The sequence below is a fragment of the Cydia pomonella genome, chromosome 14 (genome assembly GCF_033807575.1).
Source record: "Cydia pomonella isolate Wapato2018A chromosome 14, ilCydPomo1, whole genome shotgun sequence".
NCBI lineage: Eukaryota > Metazoa > Arthropoda > Insecta > Lepidoptera > Tortricidae > Cydia > Cydia pomonella.
The window spans coordinates 19,326,215-19,339,819 of record NC_084716.1 but is presented as its reverse complement, the minus strand read 5'-3'; the positions used below and the strand labels follow the sequence as shown (position 1 = coordinate 19,339,819).

Below are 13,605 nucleotides of genomic sequence, written 5' to 3'. Positions count from 1 at the left end.
ATAGAGTTGACTAGACGCCGAGCACCGACACTTGGGGACGCTAGTGTGGGGTGGCTTAACTGAGAATTCTACACCTTTTGAGCGTTGACGTCCGACCAACGCCCGTGCAGCGGCGACACAACTTTTATGCAGCGTCAACGCGACGGCAGCGGCGTTAATCGAGCGCCAGCGTCTCACTCAGCGTTCACGCAGCGACGACGCGACGTCAGTAACGTTTTTCGAGCGTCATCGTCATTCCAGTGTCTTGTCAGCGCCCGCGCAGCGTCGCTGCGATGGTTAGTGCACAGTTCAAGTTTTGTAGAAATTCGGCGAATGCTTTTCTTGGCATTCGTATGATAGTTTTCTTGATATGTTAACAATATAAGTAGTACGAAATAATCGCTTTCATGAATTAGATAACTCCACAAATGTTCATCCTAATTCCTGCGATGTTTTCTTCTTTTCACGTACTTTTTGTTGTAGTAATAATGTTAACAGCAGTGTTTCTTCGGCGGAATCCATATACGCACTTTACTTTATTAATGTGTATTCTCAATGGTGGCAATATTTAAACTGTTGCGGCGCGGTGGTAGGCAGGCCAAGAACGCTATGCAGGCGCTGATAATACGCTGGCAAGGCGTCGACGTTCTAAAGGCGTTAGAGACGTCGCGTTGTCGCTGTGAGGGCGCTGGTGCGACGCTGTCGCTTAACTAAACAGACGCTGCTAGCGTCACGGCACAATTTCGCCGACGTCTACTCTATAAATATTATAATACATAGAAAACACCCATGACTCAGGAACGAATTTTCGTGCTCATCACACGAATAAATGCTATTTGAACCCGATTTAAAAGCCGATGGTCCCGCCATCGGCTTCATAAGCAGAGTAGTGACTCTGCCTATGAAGCCAATGGTCCCGGGTTCAAATAGCATTTATTTGTGGCATTTATTTCTGGCATTTATTTCTGGCTTAGTGGGTAGTGACCCTCTAAGCCAGACAGGTCGTCAAAATAATATAATATTCAATATTTATTTATTTATTATTATTATTTGGCTTTTTCTATCAAAGATTGTCACTTGACTAGGCCCCCTGGTCATCTCCCGCAAATGCACACAACGCGCGTATTATGTACAAAATTCGATATCTCGTATATATGGGCTACCAAAGATTTCAAAAGTACATGTATGCACCAACAAATATGTGCAAACCCGATTAGTGCGGCAACGAACAGGCCCACTTCGTGTTCGTAGTGCCCGTAAGATCCATATTTACGAACTAATTAAAAGTCAATGATTACAACTTAGTTAACAATACAACCACCATATGAATTCGGTACGAACGCCAGGTCCAATGCGCACTCACGCGTAGATAAAACTTCATTCAAAATATCTGTGCCAAGCTAAATATATTCGGTCGTTGACACTTGGCTAATTTCTGACATGGCTTTTTACTGTAAGTATGCAGGGCAAGGCAGTACGAGACATTTGTACGGTCTGCTACAAAGATGGCTGACATTACACATTTTTATTAGGGTTCCGTTGTCAACTAGGAACCCTTATTGTTTCGCCATGTCTGTCTATCCGAGGCATTGCTCCGTGATCGTTAGTGAGATATGTTAATCAGTAAATGCGACAAAGTGGTAAAATAAAATGTATTTTTTTTTTCCCTAAACGTAAAGTAGGGATGAAATGTTTTTTTCGCTCCAACCCTGTGGTGTGGTGTGTCGCTGGATAAATATTTCCAAACGAAGAAAAAAATGTGTAAATAAAGCTTAATATAAACATTCAACGAAAACTTAGACTTGGAGTTTCAGGACATCCTTGTACCGCATATATTGTCCACCGGCCTTGCGTTTACCCGATGCTAGTTCGGAGTAAAACACAACTTAAGGCAGTCTTGATGGCGGCATGCGCACAAGGTGTCCACACCAATGCAGTTGACCATTAAGAGGCTGTCAATACCTAAAGCGCGCACACTGTCTATTTGTATCGGAGTAAATGAGATAGCACTGTCGTATGTTACTGGGCCTGGGCAAGGGAATAATAAGAAAAATATTTAAATAAAAAAAAGTGGATTATTAGTGTAATATTTAACTCAACCACGGTTTAGATATAAATGTTTTGAAATTGTGATTTTAATTGCAGACCCATAAGTCAAAACAATAAAGACATAAAACCGTTTAATTGTGATTTTAAGACCAATCTTTGCAATTATTTTCTATCGAGCCGATTTCTTGACTAAAACAAATAGTCTTTCTTAAAAAACTGTTTAAGTAACATCAATTTCAAGGACATTGGGTGTTGACAGCCTCTTAATGAGTAGGCATTCTATACCCGTCATGCCAATGCCAGTACGATGCAGGAACCTTCGAATGGAACACGATCCTGCCAACCCAGCCGAAAATTTACCGTGAGACACTTTAGATGAAAACTGTTTGAGAATACATGCATAAACTCACGCCTGGATTCCAAAGTTCAAAGTTATTTATTGTATATAAGAATCAGGTTACATTGCAGGTCGAATATACAATTACACATCCCGTTACACTGAGACTTAACCTTTTCAGGTGTACATACATTTACATCATATATAGGTATTTACGTATTCCTTCATTCTCGATAGATCCAACCAGTAGATCCAAGATGGATCTAGTGAGAATTTTTTTGTTCGTTAGATCCAACTTCCGGCCGATGGATCTAACGAGAACTTTTTTTAGTAATAGATCCAGTTTAAATGACAAATGGATCTAGTGGGACTTCTTTTTATCGCAAGATTATCTAAAGAATAAAAATACTTACTTACTTACTTACTTTGTTGGTGCAATAAAGAATATTTACTTACTTACTTACTTACTTACTTACTTATGAGTCACTTAAATAATCATTAACACAATAAAAACATTTTTCTATAAGCCACATTTTTGTGTTTGACTTGAACAGTTTGAGATCCATATCCTTAAAACGATCAATAGGGGTAGGCAGAGCACATGAAACAGCTAGTTTTTAGCTAGCTTCTAGTTAAAAAGGGGTTTTAAAAAAATAAGGAAATTGTGCTATTGCAAATCAAAACCAGTCTCAGTATTGTAGTAATTCAATATACTATCTTTATCATGTTTGTTTGTGTTTAATAAATGCGTCGATTTTAACCTACGTCATATTATTTTGGTGAACACAGTTGAATCATCAAATGACGTTTTAAAGTGTATTTGTTTCCGTTTTGCTATGGCAGGTAGAGGCAAGGAACAGAAACTCCTTAGGCAGAATTGTTGCAAAAGTGTCCAGCTGTCAGCTATAAATAATAGTTCCAAATCTCTCCAGAGTAGCGCTAGAGTAGCTAAGAAACCTAGACGTTATTGACGGAGTGAAGTGCGCTGTCTATGATTAGATTTTTTCTCAAGTATTCTAGGTATTGTAGCGCCACCTATTTATGGTTTTTTTTCGGACACTTTTTGGTATATGGAGATTTTGTTCCTTGCCTGTACCTTTCATACGTTTTGCCTATCTGGATTATTTATGAAAGCTTAAGGTCGAATTGGGCAGGAAAATTATAATCAAAATAGAGTTTTAGTATTATTTTTTGCGAGTCATTTAATACGTCACTTTCATGGATGTTATCTATTTTTTTTATTTAAACTTTATTGTACAAAATATATGCAACTGGCATAATGCCAAATGGCATTCTCTATCAGTCAACCATAGACACAATTGATGCAGAGTGAAAAAAAATAAAATAATTAAAAAGAAAAGTATATAAACTACATATATTACGTATGCGTGTATGTATGTTTGTGTTTATGTACAGTCGCCATCAGATATATCGGAGCGGTCAAGGTGGTCACAAATATCTGATCACGCCTCTATCATAAAGGCGCTAGAGTGCGTGTTCAGATATTTTTGGGCACCTCGGCCTCTCTTATATATCTGACGCCGACTGTACATACATACACGCATATAATATATACATATGTGACCGCGGCCGGCAAATCGTCCCATTTTGTCGCTTGCCATAAGGACGAGATTTGTTTGTATCTGTATACGAATAACCTGTCAAGGTCACATATATACATACTTACTCTAAATATAATATTGATTGATATTATACGAACGGATACAGATAAAAATATCGCCCAAGAGCGAGTTGCACTCGCGCACCGATGGTTCCGTACAAACCTGTAGGTATATATTATTATATGATGTAACTAAAAATTTGCGGTTTTTGAAATATTTCCTTTATCTGTGCTATAAGATGTTGCTTCGTACCAAATTTCAAGATTCTGAGTTCACGGGAATAACCCTGAAGGTTTTGATTCCCTTGCAAGTGACAAAAATTTGCGGCATAAACAGTTGTATCTTTTGATTGCGTTGGCTGGCTTAGAACGGTTGGTTGGTTGGCTACGGAGACTGCTTACCATCAGGCGGGCCGTATGCTTGTTTGCCACAGACGTAGTATAAAAAGTTTAATTTTTTCACAGCTCCAAGGGACAGTAGACCTGAGTAAATAATTTCCAGCTTGATACCTCCTCGCGTTCCTGAGAAAAAGGTTCTTGACAGACAGACAGACGGATGGACGGACAACAAAGTGATCCTATAGGGGTTCCGTTTTTTCCTTTCGAGGTACGAAACCCTAAAAATGGCTGGTCAATGTACAAAATTATTCTTACTCTAGATCTATGGTCTATTTCTAGGCAAAGAAGAGCTTGGCGAGGTGTCCCTCTGCGAGATGGTGTTTCGCACCAACTGGCTCCTAGTAGTGAAGGCGAGGCGGCCATGCACGCTGCTGTTGCTGGACGACCAGCAAAGAGCATTCCGGGCCGAGGTGCTCTTCAAGTCGCCCATACGCGCGCTGCGAGCGCGTCGAGACAAGTAAGTTTAACCTACTAGATCTATCTGTTTCTATACTTCGTTTTACGTATGTATATTATGGTTACTTATGAACCCAAAGGAATGTAAATTTAATAACTTTCGAGCTTTAAGCCCTTATGATGCCTTGTAGAAGTCGTAGAGGCGAACCGGCTGAGTTTTGTATTATTTATAGTGTTATGTTATAATTATATTCTCATTTCTATTATTAATTTTTCCTACTCCTCTACTGTTATCTGTCATTTATGCATTCATTAACACGAATATAAGAACATACATAAAAGATTTCAAGAAAAGTCTATATTGTCTATTCCTCATAAAAGCTCTTGTGCTTTTATACGCTATAACGTTACTGCGATTAATGGCTACCAACCTAACAAAACCAAAACGAATACAGTTTTAAACTAAGTGCATTGATGCCAACTTACAAAATATTCATTTGGTTGCATAGTAAAAATAATTACTTCATAAGTCAGAAACACGCATGTGACACCCGTAATATAGCAACACCCATAGACTACGAAGACCGCTTAGCGTTGCTTGTTAGTCTCCGTAGGCTACGGTGGCCAAAGTTGAGAAAAAACTGTCCAAAAAATTAATTTAGCAAGTAGCAAGTACCAGGGTCTCATGAGTTACGAGGAGGTGTCGCCGACCGGCCGGCCGCGGCCCGGGGCGGGCCGGGCGCGTAACAAGGTATGCTCACGCGTCTTGGCTATATACTTTTGCTGTAATTTGTTTACCTAAATTAAGATTTATTTTTGTTGACTCGTAGGAAAAATATTGTATGCAACGTTGTATAAGTAGGTCAAAAAATGACTGTTGCATAAAATACTATTATTTCTTTTTCTTATCTAAGAATTCGGTACTGTCCATACTGGTTTCCTAACGTCTTTTCGCTGTTCAAGCAATCCGTCTTTGGAATGCACTTCCTCTAAACGAATTCTCTACAAGCACCTGCTAGATACTGAATAGAATAGAATAGAATAGAATAGAATAGAATTTCTTTATTTGCCAGAATACGTATGGTACAAGATGATAACAGAAAAGGTTTTACATATAAGTGTCAGTATTCAGTCGAAGACACGACATGCAAAAATTAACATAAAATAAATCAGTATAGAAAAATTAAGAAAATAAAACAGTGGCTAAATTTTTCATAGTAAAATAATAATAATAGTAACATCCACTTGTAACAATTCGAAAATTAAATAATAGAATGTCCAAGAATAAATAAAACTTATAAAACTAACATCGATAAATTAAAATTTGATATTAAAAGTAAAATTGCAAAATGGATGTCGTATATAATTTATTTAAAAGTCATTGGGAGAATACATTAAAAATAAGATGTAAAGAAATATACATAAACTCTACTACTGAAAATTTTACTTTACTAATTTCTGCTCTAAAAATTCCCTAACACTGTAAAAGCAATTTTCAGACAGCCATTTTGTAATCTTATTACTAAATTGGTTACTATTAATTTGCTTTAGCTCATCAGGAAGACTGTTGAATATAACTATACACATATTGTATGCATTTTTGTGGTATACAGTAGAATGTGAAGGAGGCTGATATAACAAGTCCTTATATTGCGCTCTACGATTTCCGGCAAAAACATCAAATCTCTTTTTAAAAAGTTCAGGGTGTTTTTTCACAAATAGACATGCTTTTTTGATGTACATGCAAGGCAAAGGCAAAACATTAAATTTCCTAAACAGTGGTTTACAACTGTCCGTGATCCAAGCGTTGGCTATCGCACGAATGCACTTTTTCTGTCGAATGAACGCTTTTTCAATGTCGACCGAATTGCCCCAAAGTAAAAGACCGTAGTTAAGTACAGATGCAACATATCCGTGATAGGCAGTTGTTGCGGCCTGTAGAGATACCGTATTTCGAAGTTTCCTTAGAGCGAACACAAATCCGTCAAGTTTGGAACAAACAACTTCGACGTGTTGTTTCCAGCTTAAGTTTTTGTCAATATGTAATCCTAAAAATTTCACATTATCACATTTTTCTACTAAGATGTCATTATATTTGATATCAAGTTGGCCAGGATTGGTTTGATAGGAATGAAATTGTGTATACACTGTTTTCGTTAGGTTGATATTGAGATTGTTCTTGCTGGTCCATGTGCTGATATCGGCCAAGGCTTTATTTATTTCAGCTTCATACGTTAAAATATCCTCTCCCTTAATTATTAGTGTAGTATCGTCCGCAAATAATATGCACTTTTGTACGGTAGCTTGGGGAAGATCATTAACATAAACCAGGAATAACAATGGGCCCAAGTTACTGCCCTGAGGAACTCCCCATCTATTTTCGCGAAAATCAGACCGGAACTTTTGTTTCATAAGACTTTTCCCCTGACTAACGAATTTTTCAATTTCTGTGCACTGTTTTCTGTCCCCCAGGTAGCTTTTGAGCCAAGTAAGTACTGAGCCTCTAATTCCATATATTTCAAGCTTCTTCAACAGTATGTTATGATTAACAGTATCGAATGCCTTACTTAAGTCAAGGAAAATTGATGTAATTGGCAATTTGTTATTTATCGCTTCTGAGACATATTTAACAAAATGAAAACATGCTAATTCAGTCGAATGACTTTTTCTAAAACCGAACTGATTTGGTTGTAATATCTTTTTCTTTTCAAGGTAATTCGTTAACCTCATACACATTGCTCTTTCGAATAATTTAGATAAAACCGGAACTAATGTTATGGGTCTATAATTATTTGGATCTTTGCGACTACCCTTTTTAAATAAGGGTTTAATAATTGATAACTTTAGTTGTTCGGGAAAAATGCCTTGAGCGAATGATAGATTTATAATATGGGTCAGTGGATGGGTAAGGCTTATTGCATTTAATTTCAAAATATTCGTAATAATGTCATCATAGCCACACGCTTTACTGTTATTCAGCGACAGAATTAATTTGTACACTTCATGTTCATCAACTGGTTTCAAAAACATTGAATTTATTTGATTAACCAGATTGCTTGTTACTTGGGAGGGTGCTTGTATTATATCTAAATTAGAACTAGTAATATTTATGAAATAATTATTAAATAAATTACAAATCTCTTGTGGATCGGTATATGTAAAATTATTAAATTCTATAGATTCAAGATTGTTGTTATGATTATTCTTAGATGTCATCGATGATATTATATTCCACGTCGCCTTACATTTATTCTTATGATTTATAATGAGCTGTTTATTGGTCATTTTTTGAGATGCAAAAATACACTTCCTGAGAATATTATTATAAGATTTGAATACCTGTTTGTTTTCATTCTTATTTTTTGATGTTCTACATTTCATATAGAGATTACGTTTCGTGTGACATGACTTTCGTATTCCCTTGGTTATCCACTTTAATTTATTATGGCGATTACTAGTTTTAATTTTAATCCAGGGAAAACACAATTCATAAAATAAACGCAACAGGTCGTAGAACTTTGAAAACGCTTCATTAAAATCCTCAGTACCCAGAATGTCAGAGAAAGATAGTGCAGAGATGCATTCAGAAAATTTAGCAATATTTTCATAATTATAATCTCTTACGAACTCAAACCATCGAATACATTTATCGGACCTTTGCACATTGATAGTTAGTGTTTGTGCCTTATCATGGTCAGATAAACAAAGACTATGAGTCTCACTTGCCACTTTTTTAATGTTTATATTGCTGGCAATTTGGTCCAGGCAAGTATTACGCCTGGTTGCTGTGTTAATATGCATGACAAAATTATAGTTCATTAGTGTACTCTTCAGGTCTTGGCTAAACAAGCTGTCTGTTAAAATATTAATATTCCAATCACCGCAAATTACTATTTTCTTTTTCTTGTACTTCGTTACTAAATGCATTAACAAAATATTTAACTTATGGATAAATAGGCCTACATGAGATCGAGTTTGTTCAGGTATTCTGTAAATTACTACGATTATAAGATTTAATCCAGCAATCTCGGTTCCACAGCACTCAAAGTAGAAATTTGTTGCCAGTTTAGGGTCTAATTTAATAGATTTTACCTCTACCGATTTTTTTACTAGGATAGCAGTACCACCTCTGCTGCCTTCTCTACAATAGGATGCTACTAACTTGTAATTATTGATTATAATATTGCATTCACAGTTGCGCTTTACAAAAGTTTCGCTTAGACAGATTACATCAACCTCCTGGTTCCTACTTTGGAATTCTTGTAACGCAATTTGCAACATATCAATTTTGTTCAACAAGCCATTTATATTTTGATGAAATATTCTGAATTTATTATCAGAACAAGTAGGTTTCGAATGACGATAGTTATTCACGAAAAAATGACGATTTATTTGACAGATCGTCGTGGCAAGGGTCAACAGCTGATGAATTCATGATTTCGTTTTCCATCTGGATTAAGGATAACAATTGACAAATTTCAGTAAATAATGTTTTTAGGCCTGTCTTATTTAGTTGCCCTGATTTACGATAAAACATATCATAGTCATATACTAAGTTACGATTGCTATCGAGTAGGTAGGCGTAATTATACTTAATATTATCAATATACAGCAAATGGTTGAATATTTCAATTCTCCTATTACACATATTCGATAATGAACTAATATTAAATGTTGGATAGCATATAATAACATTGGTGTGGGTAAGTGTTGACATAGTGTTCCTAATATACAAGACTAGATTATCGTAATTTTGGGACTTCCTAAAGTCTTCCTCACCTATAAAAATAATACAGAAATCCTTTTCATTACAGTTTTTTAATTTACTGCCAATGTCACAAAGTAACGTTCGGACACCGACCCCCGGATAGAGATAATGGCAAACATTGAATTTGTCGCCTAGCATGTAATTAGATGTTTGCAACATGTTATTATTTTTATTGGTGCTCAAAATTAAAACATTATTCCTACTATATTTCTTCGTTACACGTGATTGTGATGCGCTTTTCCGAACAATATTTGGCGTGGAAGACGATTTTTGTGCTGCATCATCATTACTTGCTGTATGCATGACCTTCTGGTGAGGAGATATATATCTGCCGTGATCATTTCCAGGCGTTGATCTCGGTACATTATCAAGATCCAAGACCAAGTCGGTGACAGTAGGAGAATCCCGTTCGTTGTCGTCGTATTTTTGCCTGATTTCGTTCGATTTAGGCGTACAAAATAAACGAGATTTATTTAAAGTTTTCGGTTTCTTTGGAGTAGACTTCTTGGTATGAGATCGGCAAATGTGTTCCAACTTAGTGACCTTAATATTGTAATCACCGATTTGATTTTTAAGCATTTTATTTTCGGCTAGTAAGTTTTCGATTTCTTGGTCAGCAATTTTTAATTTTTCTTGAAGGTCGCTAATTTTGGTACTCATGGAATTTAATTTTTCATTTAGATTTTCTCTAATTTCGGGGCAGCTTCTATTCAGTTTAGTTGGACTATTTGACGATTCTGAAGAGGACGAAGAGTCAGGGTCTCCTACATCGGGTAAAGACTCAAAAGAATTTTTTGTCGACACTGAATATTCGTATTTTTCTTCTCGTGCGGCATTGCTATTAGATAGCGAGGCAGAATTGTCTTTATGCACATCTTTTGTATTTTTGGAAACTGGCATTTCCTTAACAGGTTGGCATCCCTGGCAAGAGTCAGGGTCTCCTACATCGGGTAAAGACTCAAAAGAATTTTTTGTCGACACTGAATATTCGTATTTTTCTTCTCGTGCGGCATTGCTATTAGATAGCGAGGCAGAATTGTCTTTATGCACATCTTTTGTATTTTTGGAAACTGGCATTTCCTTAACAGGTTGGCATCCCTGGCATTTCCATGTTTCTTTTTCCTCCTTCGTCATGGAATTTCGGAAGTATCTGTCGGGAATGTTGGTACATACGACATCGTAAGTGTTTTGACACGAACAACATTTGAGAAACCTCCTCGTTTTTATAATGTTTTTGCATTGGTGACAGTAGATGGGATCTTTCTTTGTAGACATTTTACCCAACTTATTTATTTAAAAGAAATGCAAAAAGAAAACACAATTAATAAAAAATAAAAAAACAAAAAATAAAAAACACATAATCCACGTCGACCGGGAATCGATCTCACCCCTCCGGTTCAGCAGACGGAGCTACTTTGCGCAGAGCTATCGGAGCTTTTGACAGCGCTGCGAAAATAATGGCTGCTTAGATCAATGCGCATGTCTCTACGCACCGCTGACGCTGATTGGCTGCTGGATGCAAATGATCACCATGTTAAGTGCGATATGTTTTGCAGCGCTGACTAGTGGGACCCCTTCTCTAATACTCTATACATAACCGGGAATCGAACCTGCTCGAAGTCATGTAAACAATGTTAGGTATAAATTCTTTTTTTCGTTGTTATTGTTGATAATACGAATTAGAGATTAAAAAAATATTGAATGTCATTATTATTAAATTTAAAATCGAAGCCATGTTTCCTAAGAACAGATGTTGCTATCTCTCATAGTTTCTAACTTCTCCATACTGAGCGTTTTGGATTGGTCACCCTATATATATATATAGCAAATTTCATAAGCGCATTGTAATATGCCTACTTGAATAATAAATAATCTTTATCTTATCTTTATTCCTTGCCCACCTGGGTTCGAATCGAACCCACGACCACCGGTTTCAGTCTTAAGGGGCTCCACTGACAATCGCGAATGACTGACAGGCCGATATCGTCCGGCGAACTGGTAATCAGTGGGCCCCTTTACTGTCTGTGAAACAGTGCTTGCACCATACTAAACAAATAAAAAACTCAACTGAAACCTCTCTTCTTCTCCTAAGCTTTTTTCCCATCATCTGGGGTCAGCTCTCCTTGTCTGTCTTTTCCATTTTTAGGGTTCCGTACCCAAAGGGTCAAACGGGACCCTATTACAGTAATACCCCGCTTTACGCGACCCCGGGTAACGCGGATTCGCTATAACGCGATTTTTAGATTTTCGCGCTGAATTGCCCCGCTTTACGCGAGTGCACTATTGATCACTGGATTGATAGTATCTGATTGGTTATTTACTTGGCCGTGGCACATCGCGCCACCTCGGATGGTAATCTACCTTCTAACTATAAGTATTATTACGTTATTGGGTGTTCGGGTTACTCTTCTTCTAGGAGGTAATGCTACCGGGAATTTCAAGCTAAAACCGTTGCTGGTTTATCAGTCAGAAACACCGCGTGCAATGAGAGGCACAAATAAGATCACTCTACCAGTATTTTGGCGATCAAATCGAAAGGCGTGTTCCTAAATTTGGTACTTTATTAAAAGACCCCGATATACGCGAAATTCGCATTACGCGATTTTCCCTGGAACGCATCTCTCGCGTAAAGCGGGGTATTACTGTACTGAGACTTCTCTGTCCGTCCGTCCGTCCGTCCGTCTGTCACCAGGCTGTATCTCATTAACCGTGATAGCTAGACAGTTGAAATTTTCACAGATGATGTATTTCTGTTGCCGCTATAACAACAAATACTAAAAATAGAATAAAATAAATATTCCCATACAACAAACATATTTTTTTTGCCGTTTTTAAATAATGGTACGGAACCCTTCGTGCGCGAGTCCGACTCGCACTTGCCCGGTTTTCTCTATCCTGCGCTGTTGCTGCGTCCATCTCGGTCTCATTTCTCACTGGACCGTCGTCAGCCAGGTGGCGGGGGGCCTTCCGTGGCGCGTCGTGGTGGGTAGGTTTAACGCTACGTTTACCATGTGGTGTGTAGGGCGGCGGAGTATATGGCCATACCATCGCAAGCGACGTTCCTTAACCTTGTCAACTGGAACCTCTAATTATGAATGATGTTAGCTCCGCAGCATTGTGTGATGCGTAGTAATAATACTCATAATATAAATATACGTATTTGGCATTGGTAGCGAGATTATAATTTACATGATGAAATTATTTGCGGCTACAAAATAGTATATAAATATTTCACTGTTGTCTAAATGCACTTTCATATATAACCGTTTTAAGGTATGCAATACCTATAATATTTGCTTGTACACTCAAGAGCAAAGGAATTGGTTTTATTTGTGTATAGAACGCGTGCCTTAACACGTAATGTCATATTATTAAAGGTTAGATTGCCGGGGAACTACGGACGCCATATTTGCACTTCGCCAATTGTGCGAAAAATATAGACTTGCGCAAAAGAACTTACACATGGTGTTCGTGGACCTGGAAAAGGCATACGATAGAGTCCCCCGTAAGGTTCTGTGGTGGGCTATGAGAGAAAAAGGAATGCCAGAGAAGTATGTGCGGCTTATTCAGTCCATGTATGATAGAGCCAGTACTCACGTCAGGTCTCAAGCTGGAGTAACCGACAAGTTCAATGTGGCGGTAGGTTTACACCAGGGGTCAGCTTTAAGTCCGTATTTGTTCCTCCTGGTTATGGATGCTCTGACATCGAACATACAGGAGGAAGCACCCTGGTGTATGCTGTTTGCTGACGACATTGTTCTTGTCGGAGAAAATGCACTTGAGGTCCAGAGCAGACTGGGAAAATGGCAAGAAAAGCTGGAAAGTGTGGGACTGAAAATAAGCAGAACCAAAACGGAGCATATGTTCTGCGATTTCGGTGGTCTATCCAGTTTTTCCCATATTGCCTTAGACGGTGTATCCCTACCAGTCTGCTCCGATTTCCGGTACCTTGCGTCATTGATCCAAAGTGACGGCAACATCGACCGTGACGTGAAAAATAGAATAAATGCGGGATGGATGAAATGGCGACAGGTCTCTGGAACAACTTGCGATCCA

At 37.8% G+C, this 13,605-nt stretch overlaps 1 protein-coding gene across 1 annotated transcript in view; it reads left to right on the top strand.

The window, feature by feature from the left end:
- LOC133525119 (WD repeat domain phosphoinositide-interacting protein 4-like) overlaps positions 1 to 13,605 on the top strand; it is a 36,968-nt gene that overhangs the window by 8,595 nt on the left and 14,768 nt on the right. Inside the window, exon 3 of the mRNA XM_061861375.1 lies at positions 4,665 to 4,842. Within this exon, the coding sequence (XP_061717359.1) occupies positions 4,665 to 4,842 (178 nt within the window). The remainder of the gene's footprint in view (positions 1 to 4,664; positions 4,843 to 13,605) is intronic.